Source organism: Neocloeon triangulifer, unplaced genomic scaffold (assembly GCF_031216515.1).
Source record: "Neocloeon triangulifer isolate White Clay Creek 2 clone unplaced genomic scaffold, ASM3121651v1 ptg000004l, whole genome shotgun sequence".
Taxonomy (NCBI): domain Eukaryota; kingdom Metazoa; phylum Arthropoda; class Insecta; order Ephemeroptera; family Baetidae; genus Neocloeon; species Neocloeon triangulifer.
Window position 1 is genome coordinate 127,468 of NW_026775547.1, and position 22,469 is coordinate 149,936.

The window sequence follows — 22,469 nt, forward strand, 5'->3', positions numbered from 1 at the left end:
AATAATAAGGATTAAATACATATAATTTATAATAAATTTAACGACGCTTTACTCATTCTCATGATATGATGATAAATTGAATCTTGCATGTTTGGTCATTGTTGATATTGAAAAGTATTTTGTAAAGCCTAGTATGTTATGTGCCACATATAAATTATATAAAAATTTTGATCGCTATTGGCTTGGTGCATAAATGACGGTAAAAATTGAAAAGACAATAAGTTCAGAACAACATTATTTAATGTTGTTGATGTTACAGACTAGTAAAAAATAATAATAAAACCATTTTATTTTATAAACTTTTTGAAATTTACTCTGCAAATAAATCTATGCAATTGGCATTGTAATTCAAAAGTTGTGAAACTTATAAACCCCCTATTGGCAGAAAAAGACAGATTTTATTTTAAATTTCTTGATAATTCTGTCTTCTTTTACAATTTTATTTATAATTTATTACTACATTTTGACAAAAACTTATTGTTTAATCCAAAACACACTTAAAGAACAGATTACTTTATTTAAGAAAAATTTACCGTTCAATTCTTTTCTTCTTCATTATAAATTTTAGTACAAAAATAAAATTGACATGACCATTGATTTTCTTTTGCATGCATACAATTTGCTCAAGATTTGGGTCCAAATTTGCCTTCATTGTGTCTAAAAGTCTTTTTTCATCAGTTTTTAATGAATTAACCAATACAATCATGATCATAAATGAGTTCTTTCTCAGTAAAAATTAATACCAACAATATGAATTTCAGGACTGTTCATTTTGTATGATCTGTTTTTGTATTTTTTATTGAATTTATGGATAATGTATTTGAGCAGAGAATGCCCGGTGATACAATTATAAACACAATTTGCAACTAAAAAATAATGAAATGGAACTTCGAAAATATTGATTTTTCAAGGTGGTTGGGGACAACTAGAGCAATTAAAATTATTTTCAAGCACTGTGGAGAGACAATAGATCGGACTGTGAGTGACAACTGAATGGCCTTGCGTAATCAAAACATCAGAGCCGGCGGTAGATGAGACCGAATCGAGTTGATGCAACTGAAATGAGTGACTTACTCATGCGCCCAATTAAAATCAACGCCATGTACAGGCACGTACGCGCCGCCATAAAACGAAAAACAACTCGGATGTGTGTATTGGTATTGGATCGTGTGCCTTTTAAATTTTTAAGAGCGCATAAATCCTTAAACCAGTTCGCGACCGACGCGGAAACGCTCAATTCGTGCCGAGGTGCTTTAAAACAACCTATGCGAAAAATTCACCTTTTATCTCTAAATTTAACTCGCGACAGTTAAAAAGCCATTAGAGTCGGATCATTGGCTCCTTGAATCGGTTTCTTGGCCACTCTGACGTGAGTCACTCGAGCGAAATGCAAATTAGTCGCGAGCATAATTCAGGATTTTAATGTGCAGTAAATACGGCGAGATTAGTTTGTTTGGAGTCGACGTTTCTCACCTTATTAACATTCAAAATATAGTTTTTAATTTAAATTAATTGATTGACTGACTCTCTGACGCAATAAATGTTTTTTGCAAAACCTCAGCTTGAAGACCAATCATTTAGAGCAAGTATAATATTTTTTAGCAAATCAACATAAATATTTAAAGAGTCACAAACCGCCAATAAAAATTTCTTGATCAAAAATTAAAAACCCAAACTAACAGAAAAATATAATTAAAAAAATATTAAAAAAAATCAATTCAAATTAATTTTTAATAAGATATTCTTTTTTTAAAAAAAAACTCATATTTTGCTTTCTTTAAAAAAAAAGGAATTAAGTTATTAATTATTTTTGGTGGAAACCCCACCTGAAAAAGGGAAGGAAATGCCATCGATAAAAAAAATGAGGAGACGTAATAATTGTGCGGCTGCCCACACGAGTGCCCAACCTGAATTCTCTCTGCCGATTTGTTTCTCACCTGTCAGCCGACCGGCTAAATTATCCGATCACATGCTAAACCAGCCGAGGTCCGAAAATCGCGGCTCGGAATTGGGCCCGGGTGGCGGAAAAACAGCACCAGGTGATGCTCGGGCACCCACACTGACGCGACTCTACAAGGCGAATGAATGCTCTCGCAAGCTGCTCTCGGCCGCCGCGAGAGGCTTTCACTTGTGCTGTTCAACTCTCCGCGATTTAGATATTTATCTTCGGCATTATTCGAAAAAGTAATTCCCTCCTCGTCCGGTTTCTAAAAAATGAAAGTGTCCATCGATTTGCATATATCAAAAGCGATCAAATTAGTTAATCATTTTATTATAGATATATCGGCCGCTGTCAAGTCAAAATATTGAATTACGATAATAATTTATTAATTTTTTTTTTAATAAGATTTAATCCGAGCAGAACGGGTTGGGCAACGCGATCACCAAGCGGTTGGACTTCAAATGCTGCTTTGAAGTTCGCCCGTCTGCAAACAACCGCGAGAGGCTAATTCGAGAAATGGGACAGACAACAACGACGACCGAAGCGGAACACGGTTGCTTTTGTTGATGGCCGTTTTGTAACTGCATAGAAAGAAAAGGATGCACTTATGGACGCAAAACATCTGCACCACTTTCTAATGAAAAGTTATTTTGCCAGACTTTTGGGAAAGACAGACACGTGATATTTGTAGGTGAAAAAATCCAAACAGATGATTATTTTTGCAACCAAATGAAAATTTTAAGCATCAGATTTTAATAGTTGATCTTTGTTTCAAAATTAATTTAAAATAAAATTCATAATTTATAATTCAAAAAGAGAAACGTGACAAATCTCAAATTGTTAAAAAATTCTATTTAATTTACTCAAATTGGTGACAAATAGGGTAGATTTTAAAACCTCAATTTAATAGCTAAAAAAGCGCGAAAATCTAATCTAATTGTAAGCGTTATTAATAATTTTGAGTTCTTTTTATTTCCAAAGTTTTTTTCGACATAACTACAGCATTCTTTTTGATTTTCCTTTTTTCAAAAAATTTTACTGAATTAATTTTAGTATGAATATAAAAAAAAATTGCAAAATTATGTCATTTTTCTAATATTTTGTTCAAGATTAAAATAACACAAGAAATTATATAAATTTTCAATCTCATTAAGGAGTGATTTGATCTTTTGCGATGACAAAAGAGTTAAATTTCACTCGCTGCACTTTCTGTTTGCTTTGACCGCAAATCAGTGTGATCAGCTGCGATTAATATGGGCTTGAAATGCCGGTGTGCGAAGGCATTGTGCCGTGTGAGACGATGAATAATCGTGGGTGTTTGAATAGAGCACGCCTTTTAAGGAGGTGGGGTCCAGATCTGCCGCGAGCGAGAGTGATGCAAGCGCTCCTTCTTACGTCACCGCACGCGGGCCACAATGCGGCAATTTATTCTTTCTGTGCTTCTTGCGACGCAGCAAATGGGCCTAGGACAAACTCTCTCACGGCTCATTAAGCGGCCAATTCCGACGCCCAGCACATAAAAATGCTGTGCACTTTGGAATTAGCACCTCGAGTGCTACCGGACTTTATTCTAGACCTGGCGAGTGCGCGGAAAATATTTTCAAAGCAGTCGAGAGCGAATGAGACGCTGAGGAAATTTCAAAACAAAGACACACATGATAGAATTGAGGTGGATTCGGCGGTAATTTATGACCGGACGACAAATTTAAGTAGGACGTGCGGCCGAAAGAAACGAGCGAGGGACGCCCCTTTCTTTAAATTGAGAGCTTTGGCGAAACGAATTGGGCACAATAACGCGGATTTTGTTTACAGAGTTCGCGGACAGTGACGAATTGAGGGGTGGTTTTCGATAAACTGAGGCAGTTAAGAAGGGAGGAAAATATATAAGGTGGATTAAGGTGTGATAGAGCAATGCAAGTTTTTTTCTAGTGAAAAAACATGATAACAACTTGGTTGATTTTCTAAAGTAAAAATAAACAATTAATATATTGAATAATCGCAGTTCAACTTTGAGGAAAATTCCTATAAAAAAACGAAATTTTAGCCCAAATTTTCACTGGGATAAAGTAGTTTTTAACAAAAAATTCAAAAAAATAGTAATTAACATAAAATAATGTACAAAATTTAAAAAAAAAAAAAACATGATTGTTGAAATTAAAACGATGAGTATTATTAAAATTAATGACAAAACGAGCTTTTGAGTGGATTAAAAAAGAAAATAATAGACAATTACAATTACTAAACTTCATTAACTAGATATTTGATTTTATTGTATAGTATTTTGCACAGACATTCTGCATAGCACTCTGAAATTTTCAGGATAGCGCCTGGAAGTTATACAAACTGGTCGACGCGGCTGTATTTCAAAGTATAATTACAGGGGCTACACTTATTTATTTTTTGCACAAATTAAAATTGCATCACTCTACAAATTTTAAATTTAATGGAAAAGAACTTTGCAAAATTCCTCACAAATTTTGAACAGTAAGTGAAAATTTGTTCTTTTCTTTTGAAAATTGCAGCCATTACACTCGCTCCCTTTCAGTTAACACAGCCATAAAAGTGGCAGAGGAACTGAACATAATTGCAGAGTGCCATAAAACGGTCAGAATATAATTGCGTTCGGCTGCTGCAATTGAGCCAATTGGAGTTGTCGCACAATGTATGTGTATGTGTTGTTATCTGGCTGTATATTCAAATAAGAGGACTGCTTTTAGATGAGGCGGAAAAAAGCTCACGCTCAAAGTCAAAACAAACAGTCGCACACAGAATTGCGTCACTTCGCTAACACATACACGGGCGGCTTGTGCAAAGCAGGCGAGAGTGAATGCGTTATTCATATGGGCCGCGTGTGTAATCGGCCGTCGGATTAAGCCAAGGTCAATGCCGGCCAGGTTTTTAATCAGTTAAAATACGTCGCACCACACGCAAATATGCATAATCTGGTAGTCAATAAGATTATCCGGTTGTAAAGACAACAAAAAATTTATTTATTAATAGATCTGTTGCAAAAAAATCAATTGAATTTAAAGATGGTACTATTTAAATGAAAAAATTTAATTTTCAAACCAACATAATTCATGATTAGGTTTATGTTTTGAATAATTAAGAAACGTATTAATTTGCGTTCTCATTTCTTTAAATTTACATTTAGAAGTAAAAAGATAAATTATAAATTTAAATAAAAATTAATAAATTTATTTGGAGATTTTAAGTTCAAAAATATATTTTCTGGTCCTTAAAAATGTTTTTGTATCATTTCTGCGATAATTTTTGCATTAATTAAATTTATATAACTCATTTTTATACCTTTTTCAAAATTTAAAAATTTAATTCATTGCCGTAACCCTTTTTTCATTCCCTAATGAGTTTGTATTAAAACGAAAGGGTTTTAATCGCATTAAACGAGCTGCACGAATTACTCTCGGCTTCCTAGAAGTGCACATTCGGTTTCTCGGCCGCTTCGAGGAAGCCTTTCTGCGCATTGAACATAAAAACGAGCCGTCTGCGAGTCTAGCGGCGTTTCGTACTTTTGAAGAAGCGTCCGAGTTGCTCTCATTAAAACCCCCGTGTAATAAAATGCAGAGAAAGACTTTGGCTGCTTTTTGTCGCGCAATCGCCTCATCTTTGGCTGTCGCGAGTACCTCGTCTATCTCTCCCTCGCAATCGCTCACTAACGCCTGACGAAAAGCAAAGCAAAGATAAAAATTCTAAATCAGCAGCGAACGCGGGAGGCGAGCGGGGCACAAGAGGGCACCAGTGCATCTAATTGGGGCTAATTTGTTTGCTTCTCTCAGCCACTTGACTGATGACGCTAATTTGATTCGTGTAATTGTGATGTCTGCCAAAACAAGTTGCGCAATTTTTGTCTTCTCAAAACACGTTATTGAGGACCAGACGGCTCAACCAAAATAAAATTTGGATGTCTTGAAAATACAAATTCATCTAGATATTTAACTTAAAAAGTTTTCTGTTTTCTCTGAAAAAAAAAATCATTCTACGGAAAAAAATTATTATAAAATTTTGCAATATTATTGACGTTTATAAATAAAACGCAAACGTTTAAATTTTTTTAGAAAGATGTAATAATTGTGTAGCTTAAAAACTTCATTTTTTTAAATTAAAATAACTAAAAAGTATATTATTTTTAATATTTAAAAAATTTGAATTTAATTATGCCTTTAATTATATTTTTATTCATTTTAATTGCTTGAATTATTTTTAAACTTAAATTTACAAGATTGATACCAAAAATATCACTATCTGCACTTAAATAATTATATTTAATAATATGTTGCAATTTAATGAATTGTTAATATTTTGACAGTGAATTTTGTGGTTTTTATTAATCTTGGTGCAAAGTAAAAACGCACAATATTTTGTCATTGAATTCTTGTGGCTTGTCCCTCTTACTTTTCCCAGCACCCTCTCATTGCCCCCCTCTCTCTACATAACAAGGATAACCCTTTTTTTCCAGCAACAAGCCTCCAATATAAGGTTTCATCAGTTACCTGATGCTCGCAGTTTAAAAGGCATCCGGCCGTTTGATTAATGAGCGAGATGCGCCCTCGTTCGCATTTTGACACCCCTCGCCTTCTTCACACAGCAACAGTCCTTTCGCATGCAAACTAAGTACATACAAGTCTTCAGGTTACAGTGAAACAAAAAAAAAACTGGTCGCTGCGGCACTCATTTCTGCGTTTCAACCACAAGGCGGCAGATAAAATTTCCCGCATGCAAATATTTCCACGTGATGCGACGATAACAACATTTTCTGCGGGGCGTTTCATGCGACAACGAGAAAGATCAAGTACACACAGTAATGAGTTAATGGAATGCAAATCGTTCCGATCTGATTTATTATTAATCGTATGGAATGAAATCAAGAACGGCGCGCCTGTAATTGCGAATAATGGAGCTTTATCTATCGCCGCAATAAATTATTCAAGTTGATCTCGGGACAGCAGGTGGGTTTTTCTCGGATCTGCAAGCTTGATTGCTCCATCCCGTAACCCACCATTATATCATTGGAAATGTAAATCATTGATCGTTGAAGAAAAAGTCAAGGTTGTTCACATTTTCATGTAGTTGCAAGAAAACATTATATTAATAATTTTTTCTTACAATGTCGTTATTGAAAGTAGAATAATTTAATATTTGAAAATTGATAAATTGGTATAAAAAATAAAGATGAGATAATTTTATTTTATTAAAAATTAAGCCAACCAAACGCTCAATGAGGGGATGTTTCTTTTATTCTAGGAAGTTTTAGCCAAATTTTTTGCTAATTCAAGTGGTACCTGCCGTTATGTCCAAAATCCATTAAAAAATTAATTGTTTTAAATTGTTCAGATCTGATCCTTCAATTGATTTTAATTTATTCAATAGCAAATGAAAATGAATAATAATTTATATTAATAAGTGGCAACGACTTTTTATTTTTAATAACTATATTGATAATAAAAAATTAAAATATATTCAAAAATTAGCATCTTTGCATTTTGTTTACAATTATGTACGGAAGCAGATGGTTGCAACACTCTCGCACGAAAGTCTAGACCTCGTTATGAGAAAAATTCGCGACGCCGCGAGGAGCGCGCGTCTCTCTAAAATTAGCAATTTTATTAAGCATATTTCCCGAGTTTTATTGGCCTTTTGGAATTTTGGCCGGCTGCGGTGGCTAATTTTATCAGGAAGCGGTGCAGACGTGGGAGATAATTAGCACTCGGCTCCGAGTGAACCTTGAAATTTTACCAAAAAACGCCGGGGGCGAAAACATGTGCCAAAATTTGGAATCGCGCGCCACCGCATTTTTCCGCGACCGGTGCCAACTGTCATGTTGAAATGCGGCAGAGAGACGAGAAAAGCAAGCAAGAGTGGCCGAGAACAAGGAGCGAAACAAGCAATATAAAACGCGACTTGAAAGATCTACAATTTCAATGTTGTCAACCCAAAATGAGCCCCCAGAACAAGAACAATATAAAAGAAAATTAAAATATAAAAAAACACCGTCCCAAAACAAGGATAAACAAAAGTAATAGAAAAAAAAGTGTTAAAAATATCAATAACTATTTTAATTTATAAAAAAAAATTAAAAATAAATAAAATTCAACACAAAAATTATTGTTTGGGTGCAATTTTGATTCGAAAGGGGCACATCGAGGTACTCACAGTGACAAGACGAGGCAAGTGGACCGGTTTTGAGGTGCAGTCGGACGGATTGACCACCGCCGCCGCCACTCGCACTACTGACTGACTGACTGACTTATCGAGACTGAGGCGCGGGATTACATTATTACTACAGAGTAGTGTTGTGTACTCCCTCGGCAGCCAACAGAGGCCAAAAATACCCGCGCGGATAGAAATAGTCGGGCCCCGTGCGTTCTCCAAACCCCTACCCCGCGCGGCCCTTTTCCCTCCCTCGATCTCCGCCGCTCGAAATGCACCTCGCGCTCGGACGCCGGAAAAGAGCAAAGACAAAAAATAAACTTGGGAGAGACGCGCGCGGCTCCTCCTTTTACTCCACTATCTATCTACGACATGCATTCATTCACCGGGCTCGGTCAATGAAAATTGCTCGTACATACTTTGGTGTCTGAGCGTTTGTCACTGAGAGCAGAGGTTCAAAGAGGGAGACGCTCTCGCGACGAGATCAAAGTATTTCACGGGGGCTTTGTGGTCTCTCCAAATCGGAGGCAGTAAATCGGGTTCATTTACCCCGCGTGATTTATACGTGATGATAAATTTTATAACGTGATAAACGGCTTTGGTTAATTTCAAACTAAAAGTTAAATCACTCTTAAAGGTTCAAGGCAGTTCAAGAGGTTCAAAAATTACTTTTCAATTGTTCTCATCGGTTTCTCGGAGCAAAATTGCCAAGCTAGAAATAATAAGATATGATCATTTTCTGTGTTACTTTTTATAATTTATTCTCTTCATGAGGTTGGAAGAAAAATATTCCTTTTTTTACATAATTTTGCGAACAATAATCATCTCTGCTATAAAAATCTTCATTTTTGTCTTTATTTATTGATGGTGATTTTCCAAAAAATAATTGCGTTACTTGAACCAACTGATTCCATTTAAAAATGCTTGTTTTGATTAGCAAAAATCATTATTCATAATTTGGCGATATCTCATTATGAAAAAGTTGTTTAAGAAATAAATAATGTAACATCATCTTAGCCATCAATTTTTCTAGTTATCAATTTTAGAAATAAAATAATAAATTTCAATTAGGCAATTTAGATAATTTGAAATTAGTAGTATTTTTTTGTTAATTTCATGTTCCTTGTTCATGATGTTTTTGACTAGATCAATTTTGAACAAATTTTGCAAATGAAGAGCTAAAGAATGACAAATATAATAGAAATTCATTTAAATTTTTACAAATTTCCAAGTATTGGGAATATTGTTTTTTTTTTAGTTATTGAGGTTTATTTGAAATTTATTTTATTTCAAATAAGATTTTGGTTTGAATTCAATGAAAGCTAAAGATTTTGCCGCACCCCACTGCACTTGAGCAACATCCGAAGAATATGGATGTCACTTGACACCCTGTCACATTTGTTAAGCAATGCTGTCGTCGCAAATTAAAACCGCATAAAGTGGAGAGAAACTGGTCGTGCGGCGGCGTCGCACCGGGAGGGAATAAGTAATTTATTACCTCGTGATGACAATCCGTCCGTCTTGCACGCCAGGAAAAATAATAAAGGATGAATAATTATATATTATATTCCCTCTCCGAATTTCCGCTCCTCGCTCTTCAAAAGGTACAGAAAACTTCGTGGCAGTCCGTGTTTTGGTTTTATCTTATCATTCGGCCAGAGCAAACAAGCCCGGCTGTAATAATTAATTGATTGTGCTCGTCGAAAAATTGCCGTCTTATCTTCGCCTCTCTGATTAGGACCGCGCCAAACGCAGCAAGGTTATTTGAATATATATTCATTTCCGAAAAATAATAACAGAGATTTCTCCACTATAGAAAATCGTGACTGCGTTTTTTAATGAGATTAAAGACCTCAGATGTTTTTGAGCCCGAGTGCTTTTATTCCTCGACTCGAATTTCTTTGTGAAACCCTAGCCGACTTGCTCTCTCACGCGGAGACCATTGAAAAATAAATGTAAATAAAAAGGCGCGCCTTATAAGGGACGGAATTCGCTCTTTACCGTCTGTGTGGTCACCGCTGTTCATTCGCCAGCCTCGGATCCTCAGGTGCTCGCATCATGATTTTTATAATTTTTTTTCGGCAGATGTGATCCTTTTCCTGCGCCCGAATTGGAAACACTGCATAGGCTCTTTACTCTTTCTCCTTATCAGTCGATTCCCCCTTTTTTCAGCTGTTCCTCCAAAGATAAAATTCATAAATCTGCCCAAACGAAAAGTGATAAGATATATTTTTGCCACTGCACCTAATTCTTCCTTTGCTCCATCCTCAGAATAAAAAACAGGAGCAATTGAAGTAACAAGGAGATAAAATTTTACACTCTTACTAAAGTTAATCGCCTTTGCAAAGAAACAAGACACTTGAGATGAGAAAAACAAACGGATTGATTTTAAAACCGATAAAGTTTCATTGCGGATGACATAATCCAACATGTGGGCAGCAAAACAATTTGAACTGTGTGAATAAGTCTTTTGATCATTTGTCTCCATTGTTCAATAAAATAAGATGTTAAAACGCAGCAATATCAATTTACACTGTCAAGGCTAATTCCTCAACAGGCAATTGATATTTACGCCTTCGAGATCAATCGAGCCGCGCATAAATTTCCACTATAAACTTAAATGTATTTAAGAATTTGTTAATTGATTTTGTAATTCTTTGTGTAGAGCTGAGTAATGTTTGCTTTGTTAAAATTTACATACAAGTTTCAATCAATTGATATTTTCAAAGACAAATTTGAAGTGAATTCAATTCTGACATTGAGAAAATTAAGTTTTCTCGTTAAAAATAAAAATTTTCAAACAGATTTTATGCTCAGAGTCAGAAATTTACATGAAATTTTGGATTTTAATCATTTAATATGTTTTTTTAAAAATAAAGAGAAAAACTCACCCCTGATGTGAGGAGGTGTGGTGCACGAAGCTTCGAAGGCGCTCGGATTGACTTCGGCCGGACTGAGCAGCGTGTCCAGACTGTCCCACCGAGTGACTGGGTCTGGTGAGTAGTCTACAGGTACTGAGGGTGTGGGGGCAGGACTAGGTTGTCGGGGGCTTGGACTGGGCGAAAATGTTAGCTCGACGGCTCCGTCCAATGGAAATCTAAGATCTGGAATTTTTGAGAACTATTATTAGTCAAAAGTTAATAACACTTGCGGTGGATTTAATGAAAAGTTCAATTTCAATATTATTTAAAATGATTTAAATGATATAATAATCATTTAAATAATCATGAAATAATTAAATTGTGCAAACCTAAGCAAGCATGATCTAACTCTTGTCTGGAAAAGGTCAAATTGTAGTCGGCAATGGCGCAAGTGTGGAACTGGCAACTAAATATTAGCTCCCGTCCTTCCCTGAAAGAAATATATTTTTATTCTTTAGTTTTTTATTCTTTTATTTGTGATATTTATAATTACCCTGATACTGTGGGTGCTTGATGAGGTGGATATCTGTGGTAACAGCGCAGCATGACATCTCCCCTGAGCTGCAAACTTCTGTCCAGGGCCACAGTTAATCTTCTAGTGGATCCGGCCACTCTGTAGACTGGGGAGGTGTGCACTGGTACCAGGCCTTGGTAAACCTAAAAAATATTTTACATAAATATATTTAAGATTAATTTGACATGTTTATTTGACAATAAATTTATATTTTATTTTTCTTATTCTTTCAAATACTTATTTTTATGAAAGAAATAAATACAGAATATTTATAATAGGATATGTAAAATTATAATTGTGCGCTATTTGAAATTCTGATAGAAACTTCATGCTTAGTAAATTATAAACTGTAAAGGACAACAGAATATTTAATTGAAGTTAAAAATGAAGTTCTGTTGTGCGTAGAGGAATGTTTGCTTAACATAATTAATTAAGTAATTTTTATTAATTGAGATAAAATACTAAAATACAAGTTATCAAACCAGAAGTAATATAATTGCCAATTGAATCTGAATTGAAGTTAGCACTGGAAGGATATTTTTTTTTTCAAGATTGATTGATTTAAATACAATATATTAATTTATATATTATAATGAGTTGTTATAGTTGTTATTGTGGAACCTTTTGGCACTCAAAGTGCTCATTTTTTTATTTCCTCCGTAAAGATTAGCAACTTTATTGTTTCTGCATGATACAGAAAAAAAATCCATGCTCTACTAGTTTCGGTTACTGTATCATGGAGGAACAATCAAGTTGCTCATCTTAACCGAGGAAGCTTGATTTTATTTCATAAAAGAAAAATATAAATTAATAGTAATAGAATTTGTATTTATTATCTAATATCTTTACATACCTTCAAGAAAAGTCTGCAACCGCCGCCGTTATAATTTTCTGGCGTTGATGGCAGAACATCTGCAGGCTCAAAGGACGGGGTGCCAATGAGGGTGACGTGCGTCAGGTACATGGGTTGTGCGTTAATCTTGATAGAACCGGATAGCAGACCAGCAAAGTAGTTCAAATATCTGCAAAGTACAATAAAAATTAGTAAAATTTATTTGAAATTAAAAAAAAAAACACATTTACAATTCTGATGCTAAATTTCAAACTTTAAAACTCTAATTAATTCTTTTTATTTGAGATTTATTAAATAAAATTTAAAAAATTCCATAAATCAAATTGAACCTTTAAAATAACTTGATTTTTTTTCTTTTTCATCATTCTTAAATTTAAAATTCAACGATGTAATTAATTTTTCAGTACCTCTTATTGGAAGGTTGCAAGAAATCTCCGACCCTTTCCTCGAGGAATCGGGCCATTGCGTATCTGTCGAGGGCCTGGTCGTCGCTGCCACAAATCAGGGAGTAGTGCATGAACGCCGACACGGCCACCCCCAGACGCTCCCTGCCCGCGTTGCTCTGGGCGGACAAAACGGCGAGGCGCTGCGACCCGGCGCACAACCAGGCGTCCAGCTCCTTGCAAAGGGCGCACAGCCGCTCCAGAGGGGGCGCCAAACCCCGCGCCCAGCCCAACTCGCGCACGCACATGTCTTCAGTCTCTTCTAATGGGCCTCGGGCCACAGATCTTGGCGACAAGTTGAATATCTGCAAATTATATAAAAAAGTTAAAAGTTAGACATGTTTTTATTTTATTCATCAGGAAGATCCGCATAAGGAGAGTCTCACACTCTTAGTCATCAGGTTTAAATCCCAGGAAACTAATTCTTGGTTTAACCCAAAGGTGTAAATTTTCCTCAACAAATTTTGAGAGTAGAGTTTTGCCTTTAAAAATAAATTTTCTAGCTAGTATTTAATTTTATTAATTAAAAACGTGTTTTTCTCTTCTTTAAGGCTAATTATCAATTGTCTTAAAATAAAATAAATTTATTATTTATATTAATCTTAACTAATTTAATGCATCTCTCTTAATTAACATCAAATGCCAATGTCACCATATAATTTATTCTTTTGATAGCATTTCTATACATGTATACATGGCACATTGGCTGTAGTTTATATTTTAAAATGAAATGTTTAAGCGTACATTAATTTGTAATTGGAAAATAACTTCAGAAATAATGATTACCTAAAAATAACAAAATATTAAAATTTATTTTAAAAATATAAAATTTTTAGAATAAGTAAACAAATTTCATACTATTAAATTTTTCTTAAAAATATGTCTAATTTATTTTAAATAAAAAAGCTATTTTATAACCAAGGCAATGCTGATAATTAAAATCGCAATGTGTAGTATGAGGCAAAAATTAAACGTTCAATTTTTTGTTTTTATTTTACCATGTAGTGGTCGCCGTGCTTGTTCCTGAGCAGGGCAGCGGCCCTCATCATGCCGGCGCGGGCCTCGGTGGCTCCGTCGGCCGGCAGCCACAGGGCCAAAATGCGTTCCGTGATGTAGTTGAGCTGCATGCTGGCCTCCCTGCTCGAGGCGATTCTCTGCACTGACGACTCCTCGTCTGCTGGAATGGAATCTGATCTCCTCGGTGTGCTCACCATCTGCAAACGTGTGAAATTGTGAGGTCATCTTCCTGCGTGGACGCACTCGGGGCGAATAAGTTACGAGTGCACTCAAGTAATTAGCATCTCTTCCTTATATATTGCCAGCAGTTTTATTTTTTACACCAGAGGCCATTTCAAAGTGAGATATTTGAGCCGGGAATATTCCCAACTCGACTCGTTTGAGTTTGGAGTTAAAAAAAAACGACAAGCTCAATGGAAGGACTGTCAATTGCAAACCCAATGTGATTCTGATAAAATTTGAAAAAAAAAAAATAATAATAACAATCAATTTAATTAATGCGCCGTTTAATTGTTTGGACTTAAAATGGTTTTTTATGATTTTTGGCAAAAATTTTCATGGTTGTCAATTAATTTTAGGATAAAGAAATAGAATAATTTAATTAGTAATTTCTTATCATAGAAACAAACGATGAAAAAGTGCAAGCGTCTCATTTTTTAATTTAATTAAATTAATTTTTTATGCAAATTTTATCAGAATGACACAATTCACTAATATCCATTGTCAGAACAAATTTTGGCGAGAAAGAAATACATTTTTATTAGAATTGGCCAAACATTATTAAAGAGGGTATTGTTCGCAATTGACAGTTCATCCATTCAGCTTTTTTTTTTAAATAATTATTCTTATAATTTATTTTAACTTTATATATAATTTGCACTGATGACTATCTTAAAAAAAGACCTTTCTTTTTTTAGCATTAAACCGACTTTTGAACATTTTTTTAAACCAAATTTGAGACTATAACTAAAAAGTCACATTCGAAAAAGATTTTCACCAATCTGAATATTTAATTTTGTGAATAGCTTCCAAATTATTTATAAAATATAGGGAGTTGAGGCTAACACACAAACGCTCAATAGTTTTATTTAAGCTACCTTTGATGCAAAAAAAAAAAATCAATTTACATCAATCTATCTACAGCGACAATTTTTTTCAATCTACAATTAAATCCCTTTTTACCGAGTTTTCAAATCAAACAAAGTTTCATAATTTAAATTGATAAAAAAACTCACGGAAAGCTGCTTGGTTCTGTAGACACTTATTTTGGAAGTCACGCCATTCTCGACCACAGAGCCGCCGTGCTGAAACAAAAATGGAAACGCACGTCAGTCGGGAAGAACAAAACATTCAATTTTCATTAAACAAGAACAGCATTTTATTCCTCTCTCGGCACGAACACTTTATTGCATACCGAAGGAAATTATAATTTAGCATCGCATCTATTACGCGGCGCTGTCCGGTCGGACGTGTGATGCTCGCGGAGAGAGAAAGAGACATGCAAATAACAACCGGCGCGTTGCATGTGCGAGTACATACAATAATTTGCATAAAAATGCAAGTCAAATGCAAAGTTGTTCTGCACATCGATTGCATCACTGGAGGTATGTAAAGGCGCGTTTAAAGGTCGGCAAAGGTCATGGCGCAGGCTCGGGTCAATTTCATTATAGGTTCGCGTGTGTCGCCTTGTGATTATTTTCTCGCCGCGGACTTTTCAAACATGTTGAGTTGTGATAGGTCAGTTTGTTATTTTTCACGTTTTGCATTGAATGTATCTCATTTGAAATTCCCAACATCAAAATTGATTCTAACAAATATATAAATTTCGAAAAGAAATATAAATTAACAGCGTTTTGAAAAGTAAGATTTTTTAATTTAAATATACATAGTTTATTAAAAATTTTAAATTTATATTTAAAAAAAAGGAGTTTATGCAAAGTATTTATATATAGTTTGTTTAATAATAAACATTATAAAATTAAATTTATATTTTATTCTTTTTTTCAATTATAAATTTATTGAAAATTGTTGGTTAAATTGGATCATAAAAATGATAATTAAATTTTAAGTTGCTTATAAGTAAGTAAAATTCAATTCTATTTATAATCAAGTTTTCTTTTTCTGACCAATTACTTGATATAAATCAGATAAATTCATGAACTGCGTATCCACTATCAACAAGATTTTTAAGTTATCAATTAAAAATTTTAAATTAAACATCATCATTAAATAGCAGTAAAAATTAAAATTGAAATAAATTAATAAATAATATTAACACTTTTGTTTATAAAAACTTTGAAGATTTTAAATTAAATCAGATGAGCTGTCGGATCCTAAACTTAAGCAATTAAAAGTTGTGAAATATGTAAAGCGACATCTCATGTCAAAAAACGTCTTTCTGACAAGTGATAAATGATCCATTGAAAAAAGTAATAATTTGCGGAAAATGCAAAGCAATTTGTCAAAAGCGCCGGAGACGTTTACTGCTTTGCAGAAAATCGCAGACGGCTTGAAAAAAATCGGCTCTTTATGTGATATTTTGGTGATGGCGTGCCTGTTTTTGCTGCAAGTAGAGTGCCGAGTGGAGAACCGCAAAGGCCAGTCTGTTCAATACAAGGGCCGTCTCCATCCAGTGCTCGTCGCTTTCCCAAAGGGCGTGCAGCCCTCGGTGTCCCAAATCTAGTCTCATTTTCTCTCTCTCAATTCGAGCAGGTCGTCAGTCTTTAACTTTCACGTTGTCCGCGACCAGGCACTTTTCGATATAATTTAAATAATTGAGCCGCCGGCACCGACACTGACTGCGGAGAGCAATAATTGCTCACATTTTGCCGGCACGACTCGCGAACTGCGACTGCGGCAGAAAGCGAGGCCAGAAGCCGGGCAGTCTATTGCGGCACCACTTGCAGGAAGCAGAGGAGCGAATTTTGACCCGTTTCCATGGAGACCGATCTGACTGACTGAGGGCAAGCGGTGCAGTCAGTGGTGGGTGCATTCGCAGCCTCCACTCCTTGGCTCCCTCCCAACAACCAGGTGCATCTCAATTCAAAGTTAAAAAGAGAGGGAGGAAGTTCCAAATATATTGAATTATTTAACAACTTATTAATAACAAAAATCCCATTGAATTAAATTTTTTTTTAAAGAAATCTGATAAAAATTGTTTGAACACAGAACACAACCGACTTTTTGCTTATTATTATTATAACTATTATTTGAAAAACCGAAAATATTATATTTTTCCCATAATTATACAGTTCTTGCAGCCGAAACATGTAGAGCAAGAAATTTTTTGTAGTCTTTTTTTTATGTAAATGCAAGACCTAAAAATCTCATTGAGGAAAAAATGAACTGAAAATTGAAGAACATCATCAATACCTTATCGATGCAAGCTTATTTCTTCTTTCATTGACATGCCCTTTTGTTTTCTTTTTGCCTTTTAGACATTTATAATTTTTTTCCGAAAGGTGTGGATAATTTAAAATTTTTAAATGAAGCATTTCAATTTATATTGTTCCTTTCACAGCAGCACCAAAACTCAGCTATTTATAATGACCTGTATGATTTAATTATCACTATTTATTGTCGACTTCAATTGGGAATTGTATATATTAATAATGGATTTCAAGAAAAAAAAATTAAATTTGTATTGTTTTCAAGCTTATTTTTTTATGGAATAAGAATTAACTAAAATTTTATAAATTAAAAAAAAATATGTTAATAATAATAAATTTGCTTATTTTGTATAATAAAATATTTTAAAACAATGGGTAAAAGCATTAATAAACTTTTTAGAATTTAATTATCTTTTATTGATTAGTAAAAAAAAATTACACAATGTGATTTCTGGTCTACAAGGATTTTTGCACACGTTTTAGACGTTACAAAGTTTTTCTTTAAAATTACTGTTTTCCTTGAATATAAATTTATTCAATGTTGAAACCAAATTAAAACTTTATCAAATATTCAAAATATTGGGATCTATTTTTTTCTCCTTCATTCTAATTAATAGTCCATTTTGGGGGCAGCGCTTTCAAAGTTGTAGATCTAAAGAGCGGCGCAAGGTAGGTAGTATTAAAATTCTACAAGTCGTCCACAGTCCTCACCGCGAAATGCCCCTTGAGGCGAGTGCAAAGTTCGGCATAATATTCATCTCGGTCGGGCACCTCGCAGGGGCTCTTAACAAAAAGTTACGTCAGAAGTCAAGGCGGCTCTCTGGTCTAGCTCAAAGGAGATGAGAGAACGTTTCCACCTGAGTGCCTCCTCACAAACGACAGATCGTGTTTTGTGATTAGAGATCTGATGCATCACTGTCGAATATGAACGTAATTCAAATTGAAGAAGATGATTGGTCTCTCTATCCATATATATGAATTCAACAGCTCTCGAACGAAAAATCAAAACGCTCCGAGAGTTGCAAAGTATAAGTGAGTCAGTCCGAATTCGGCCTTCGGCCTTTTATTGCCGTGTTCCTGTTTATTTTGCAATAAATGCAGAGCGAGAATATCTGTACCGGCTTTTCTTTTTGATTTATTTCGGTTGGCTCGCATGCTCGACTGCCTGGCCATCAATAAAATTAATTGTGGCTCCAGGAGGAAGAAATCTGAAATAATATATAATTCGTCAGTGGAATTATCTGTTTGCAAAACGGTCTTTAAAATTAAAGACTGATAAAAAAAGGAACTTGTTAAATTTAATATTTTGCTGCAAAATTAATCCCGAAAATGGATCTATGTGAATCAAGTCATTCAGAATCAAAATATTTCAGGGAAAAAACAGTGGATTTGTTTTTAAATATCATTTGCTTCTTACACTTTTTAATTTATTCAGCATTTTCTTGGAGTTTTATACTTGGCTCTTTCTCAGGATTTAAGTAAATTCACAGCTCATAATTATTATTTTTATATCAGTAGGTAGTTTTTTAAAAACATCAGGGACTAAATAAAGTTTGACAAAATAATAAAATTAAAATAAAAGATTAAACTTTTAAATTAGGTAGCTTAAATTGATTTGATTAATGATTTTTTTCTGCTAAAAACGGCTTTAATTTCTGTGACATACAATCACTTAATAAAGAGTTTTCCACAAATCTCTATAAATTGAAAACCAAGCAAGGATGAGTAAAATTATGATGGGAAATTGCTTGTTAGTCGTAGATTATTTACTCTTTTTTCAGCCCGTAATTTTGGTTTTTGTGTGTTATTATCGTATTTTAATTGAAGTTATTAGATTTTCCAAACATAAATAAATTTCCTTCAGTCCAATAAATAAATCACGTCTCTAATTTTTTGCTATTCGCCCACGGTTGTCAACACACATGCTGCAATGGCGCTAAGTAAGTGCGTAGCGCGAAACTGGGCCAAAGGCGGGCCTGGTTGTTTTTCACCCGAGCGGTCTGCTGAATGGGAGGATATGCAGCACGCACGACATTCGGAGCCAGACAGTCCTCTACTTCACAGGCGCCAAGGTCTGCTCTTCCCCTTTCGCTCTTCACTCTTGCTCGCGTCAAGCTGTTTTCTTTCGGTCTGACGGCTCAATACGAGAATTCCTCGGCCGAATTCGGAAACGAATTTATTGAAATTCCTCTCCGCGGTAAAATACAAGTGAGACGATCCCCTTTAAGGGGTTGATGTATGCCGTGGCCTCATTTCGCGAGCAAACAAACACTAAAAGGGGTTGATACTGGCCGAGAGAGCGTCCGTCGCGCACTCTGCCCAATTTCCTCTCCGGGCTGCCGCCGAATTCGAGCGACAATCAGGCCTGATTGGAGGAGCACGGATGAAAAATCGCTGCAGAGCTCCTTAATGGCCGCGCACCATCAGAATGACAATAAAATGAGCTCTGCGTTATTTAGCGACGCGGCCGTAAACGCTCGCCTTTTATTATATCTCGGCTCGCTCCATGCATCAAATGTGACGTTCTAATTTGATAATTTGGCCAGCGCCGGAGGGGCGGACTCTTTTGATTTGTTGCAAATACGCGTGACGCCGCTCTTTTGTATACTAACAAGGACAAGTTTTGCAGAAGAAAGGAACAAAATATTATTTTAATTATTTAGAAAGAAAAATTATTAATCTGGTGGTCTTTATAATGTTCTTCACTGGTAAAGAAGGTTTAAAATTAAAATGATAAATGAGATTTAATCAAAATTTGTTCCATTAAAGTCTTTATAAGCAAAAAGTTCAATAAAAAAGTGTTTTTAAATAGTGATAATATTAAAATAATTAATATTTATCAAATAATTCAAAAAAATGTCTCAAAGAAAAAAAAGACAAAATTTAAGTTTGCATGGACTAAAAAGTTTTTTTGCGTAAAAATTTATGGTATTTAATCAATAAAAAATTAAAAAAAAAATACTTAAGATTACTCTAAAACTTTTAAAATTTTGTCAAGAAAATTGAAGTTAAAAATTTCTGTTCTGGGATTTCTATTCTAAAGTAAAATTAAAACTTACAATGACAGTTTTTTTCCCAATATAATGTTTGGTTATTCTGATGAAAGCATTTTCCCCTTACTTTTGTGTAGACAGTCAAGATCTGAGATAATGTAGGAGCCGCAAGATTCTTCAAATATTGCGTTTAATTTTTGTTTATGTATCCGTTAAATGCTCCGCAAAGTGCGTGTCTTTTCTTCTCAAGTATACACATTTTTCGAGGCTACAGCAATACTTATCCATCCACTCTGAAAAGAGTCATGAACATCTCAAGTTTGGCCCAAATTCCTCCGCAGCAACTCTCCTCGAGCGTATTTGCAAAACAAACTATTCTCGTGTTTCTCATCGGCACGATAATAACGATACCATTTAAGTCCGTCTCTGCTTACTGGAAGAGTACATAAAATAATAAAAAAAGAAGCGTCCTGCGGCTACGCGCAGAGTTACGCTTGCAGGAGAAATTGACGGCGGCGCGATTTACATGCTGTTTACATGCCGAAAACTAATGGAATGGGCTCGCTCCGATTTGCATATAAATTCGAATTGTTTGTGCGCAGATTGCAATCTCACTCGTCTCTCCATAACATTTTACCTTTTGCTTTATTTCTTCACTGTAAAAACAGCAAAAAGGTTCACCGTTTACACTGTTTTTATTTTAAATTTCGCAATAACTATTGCACTCTTTTTAAGTTTTCTTAATTGATTTTTTTTTTTTTTTTTTTACTGTGCTTTGAGGTTGGATTATTTTACAAAATAGAAAATTCAATTTTCAATTAAATGCATATCTAGTTTATGCTATGAAACAGTGCAATAAACAAATAGTGACTTTTTTCCGAGAAAAATTTACTGGACGTTAACATGAGTGTATATGTTCAAGTGTATTATAATAGTCTGATGACTAATAAAAACCTTACTAAATCAAAATCAAATGTCATTTTACTAGAAAGCCTGTTCATCAACGGGAGGAGAAAGGTAAATTTATTATTAAATAAAGGTATATTTGTATAGTAAAAAGATTCGATCATCAATATTTATAACTTGAATTACAAACTAATTATAGAGAAATAATTATATTGTGCAGATAAAATTGAAAAAAAAACCTATTTACTATATTCAACGGTTGTATTAAATTTAAAATTAAATTCTATTTTCAATAAAATGAATTTAAAAAAAAATGAATAAAAAAAATATGAACTTTTAAAAATAAACTTATACATTAATATACTTTAAAAAAGTGTAAAATATATTTTGATTGCGAGCTGGACTTGCGAAACTCTCCGTCGGAAGCTTGTTGCCGATCATGTTTTAGCCATTAGTTCAGTTTTTTATTAAAAAGCATCGGCATATTCGTGGGTGGATGGAAAGAGAGCGAGCAGTGTTGCCAAACGTGCCGGTATCGCCTAACTTATCGCTCGGGATTTTTCTTCTTTGACGTCATTCGCTTGAATGAAAAAGTTTCGTCTACGTGAAATTACCACCGAGAGCTGACTTTGCGGACACAATACGGGGGCCGAAAGACAAATGAGCTCGCGAGAAGCCAAATTGCTAAAACATGACTTCTTATTTTCCTCTTCGGGCTAATCAGGAATTAGTGAGCCGTTCTGCCTGGGATGTGTAAATAATTAATAAGCGGAGCACGCGGCTGTTGATGTTGTGTGAACAAGCGCGATTCTGCTCACATAAATGCGAGGTAATTAATTTCGGGCGATGGAACTGAATGGCTTTCTGATGTCATATCATAGGCATGCTTAATCACCGGAATGTGACAAGTGAGAGGCTCAGGATGAATGACAATTTGAAACTCGTGGGAATTGGAAATATAAAATTAATGCATGAAAATGTTAATACTTGGAGAAAATAAATTTATTAAAAATCTGGTCAAATATAAAGTGAAATTATTGTAAATTTAATTTGAACCGAAAATTTAATTTTACTAAATTATCAAATGTTTAAAACATCAATTGCTATGAATATTTTCATGATTGCAATAAACTAAAATTATTGAAATCTTCAATATTTGACCAAAAAAGAATTTAATAAAATACTTATATGTGATATAAATTTCCTACAAAATGTATGTAAATGTATTAATTAGTTTTTGAGCTAAATTAAACTGTAAGTAAAAAAAAAAAAAATAGTTCTCTTATTGAAATATAATATATTATATAAGAAATAAATAAATGT

The 22,469-nt window shown here is 34.3% G+C and overlaps 1 protein-coding gene across 9 annotated transcripts in view; it reads right to left on the bottom strand.

Moving 5' to 3' along the window:
* The window catches only part of LOC132193599 (tensin-1), a 124,914-nt gene that overhangs the window by 18,862 nt on the left and 83,583 nt on the right, over positions 1-22,469 (bottom strand). For 8 of the 9 annotated variants that reach the window (XM_059614368.1, XM_059614366.1, XM_059614367.1 and 5 more), the window contains 7 exons: positions 15,094-15,162; positions 13,840-14,055; positions 12,806-13,146; positions 12,399-12,567; positions 11,525-11,688; positions 11,361-11,461; positions 11,002-11,214 (listed from right to left, as the gene is read on the bottom strand). In XM_059614368.1, coding sequence (XP_059470351.1) covers positions 11,002-11,214; positions 11,361-11,461; positions 11,525-11,688; positions 12,399-12,567; positions 12,806-13,146; positions 13,840-14,055; positions 15,094-15,162 — 1,273 coding nt within the window. Of the gene's footprint in view, positions 1-11,001; positions 11,215-11,360; positions 11,462-11,524; positions 11,689-12,398; positions 12,568-12,805; positions 13,147-13,839; positions 14,056-15,093; positions 15,163-16,412; positions 16,684-22,469 lie in introns of those variants that run through there. The other variant, XM_059614365.1, reaches the window with a different exon arrangement.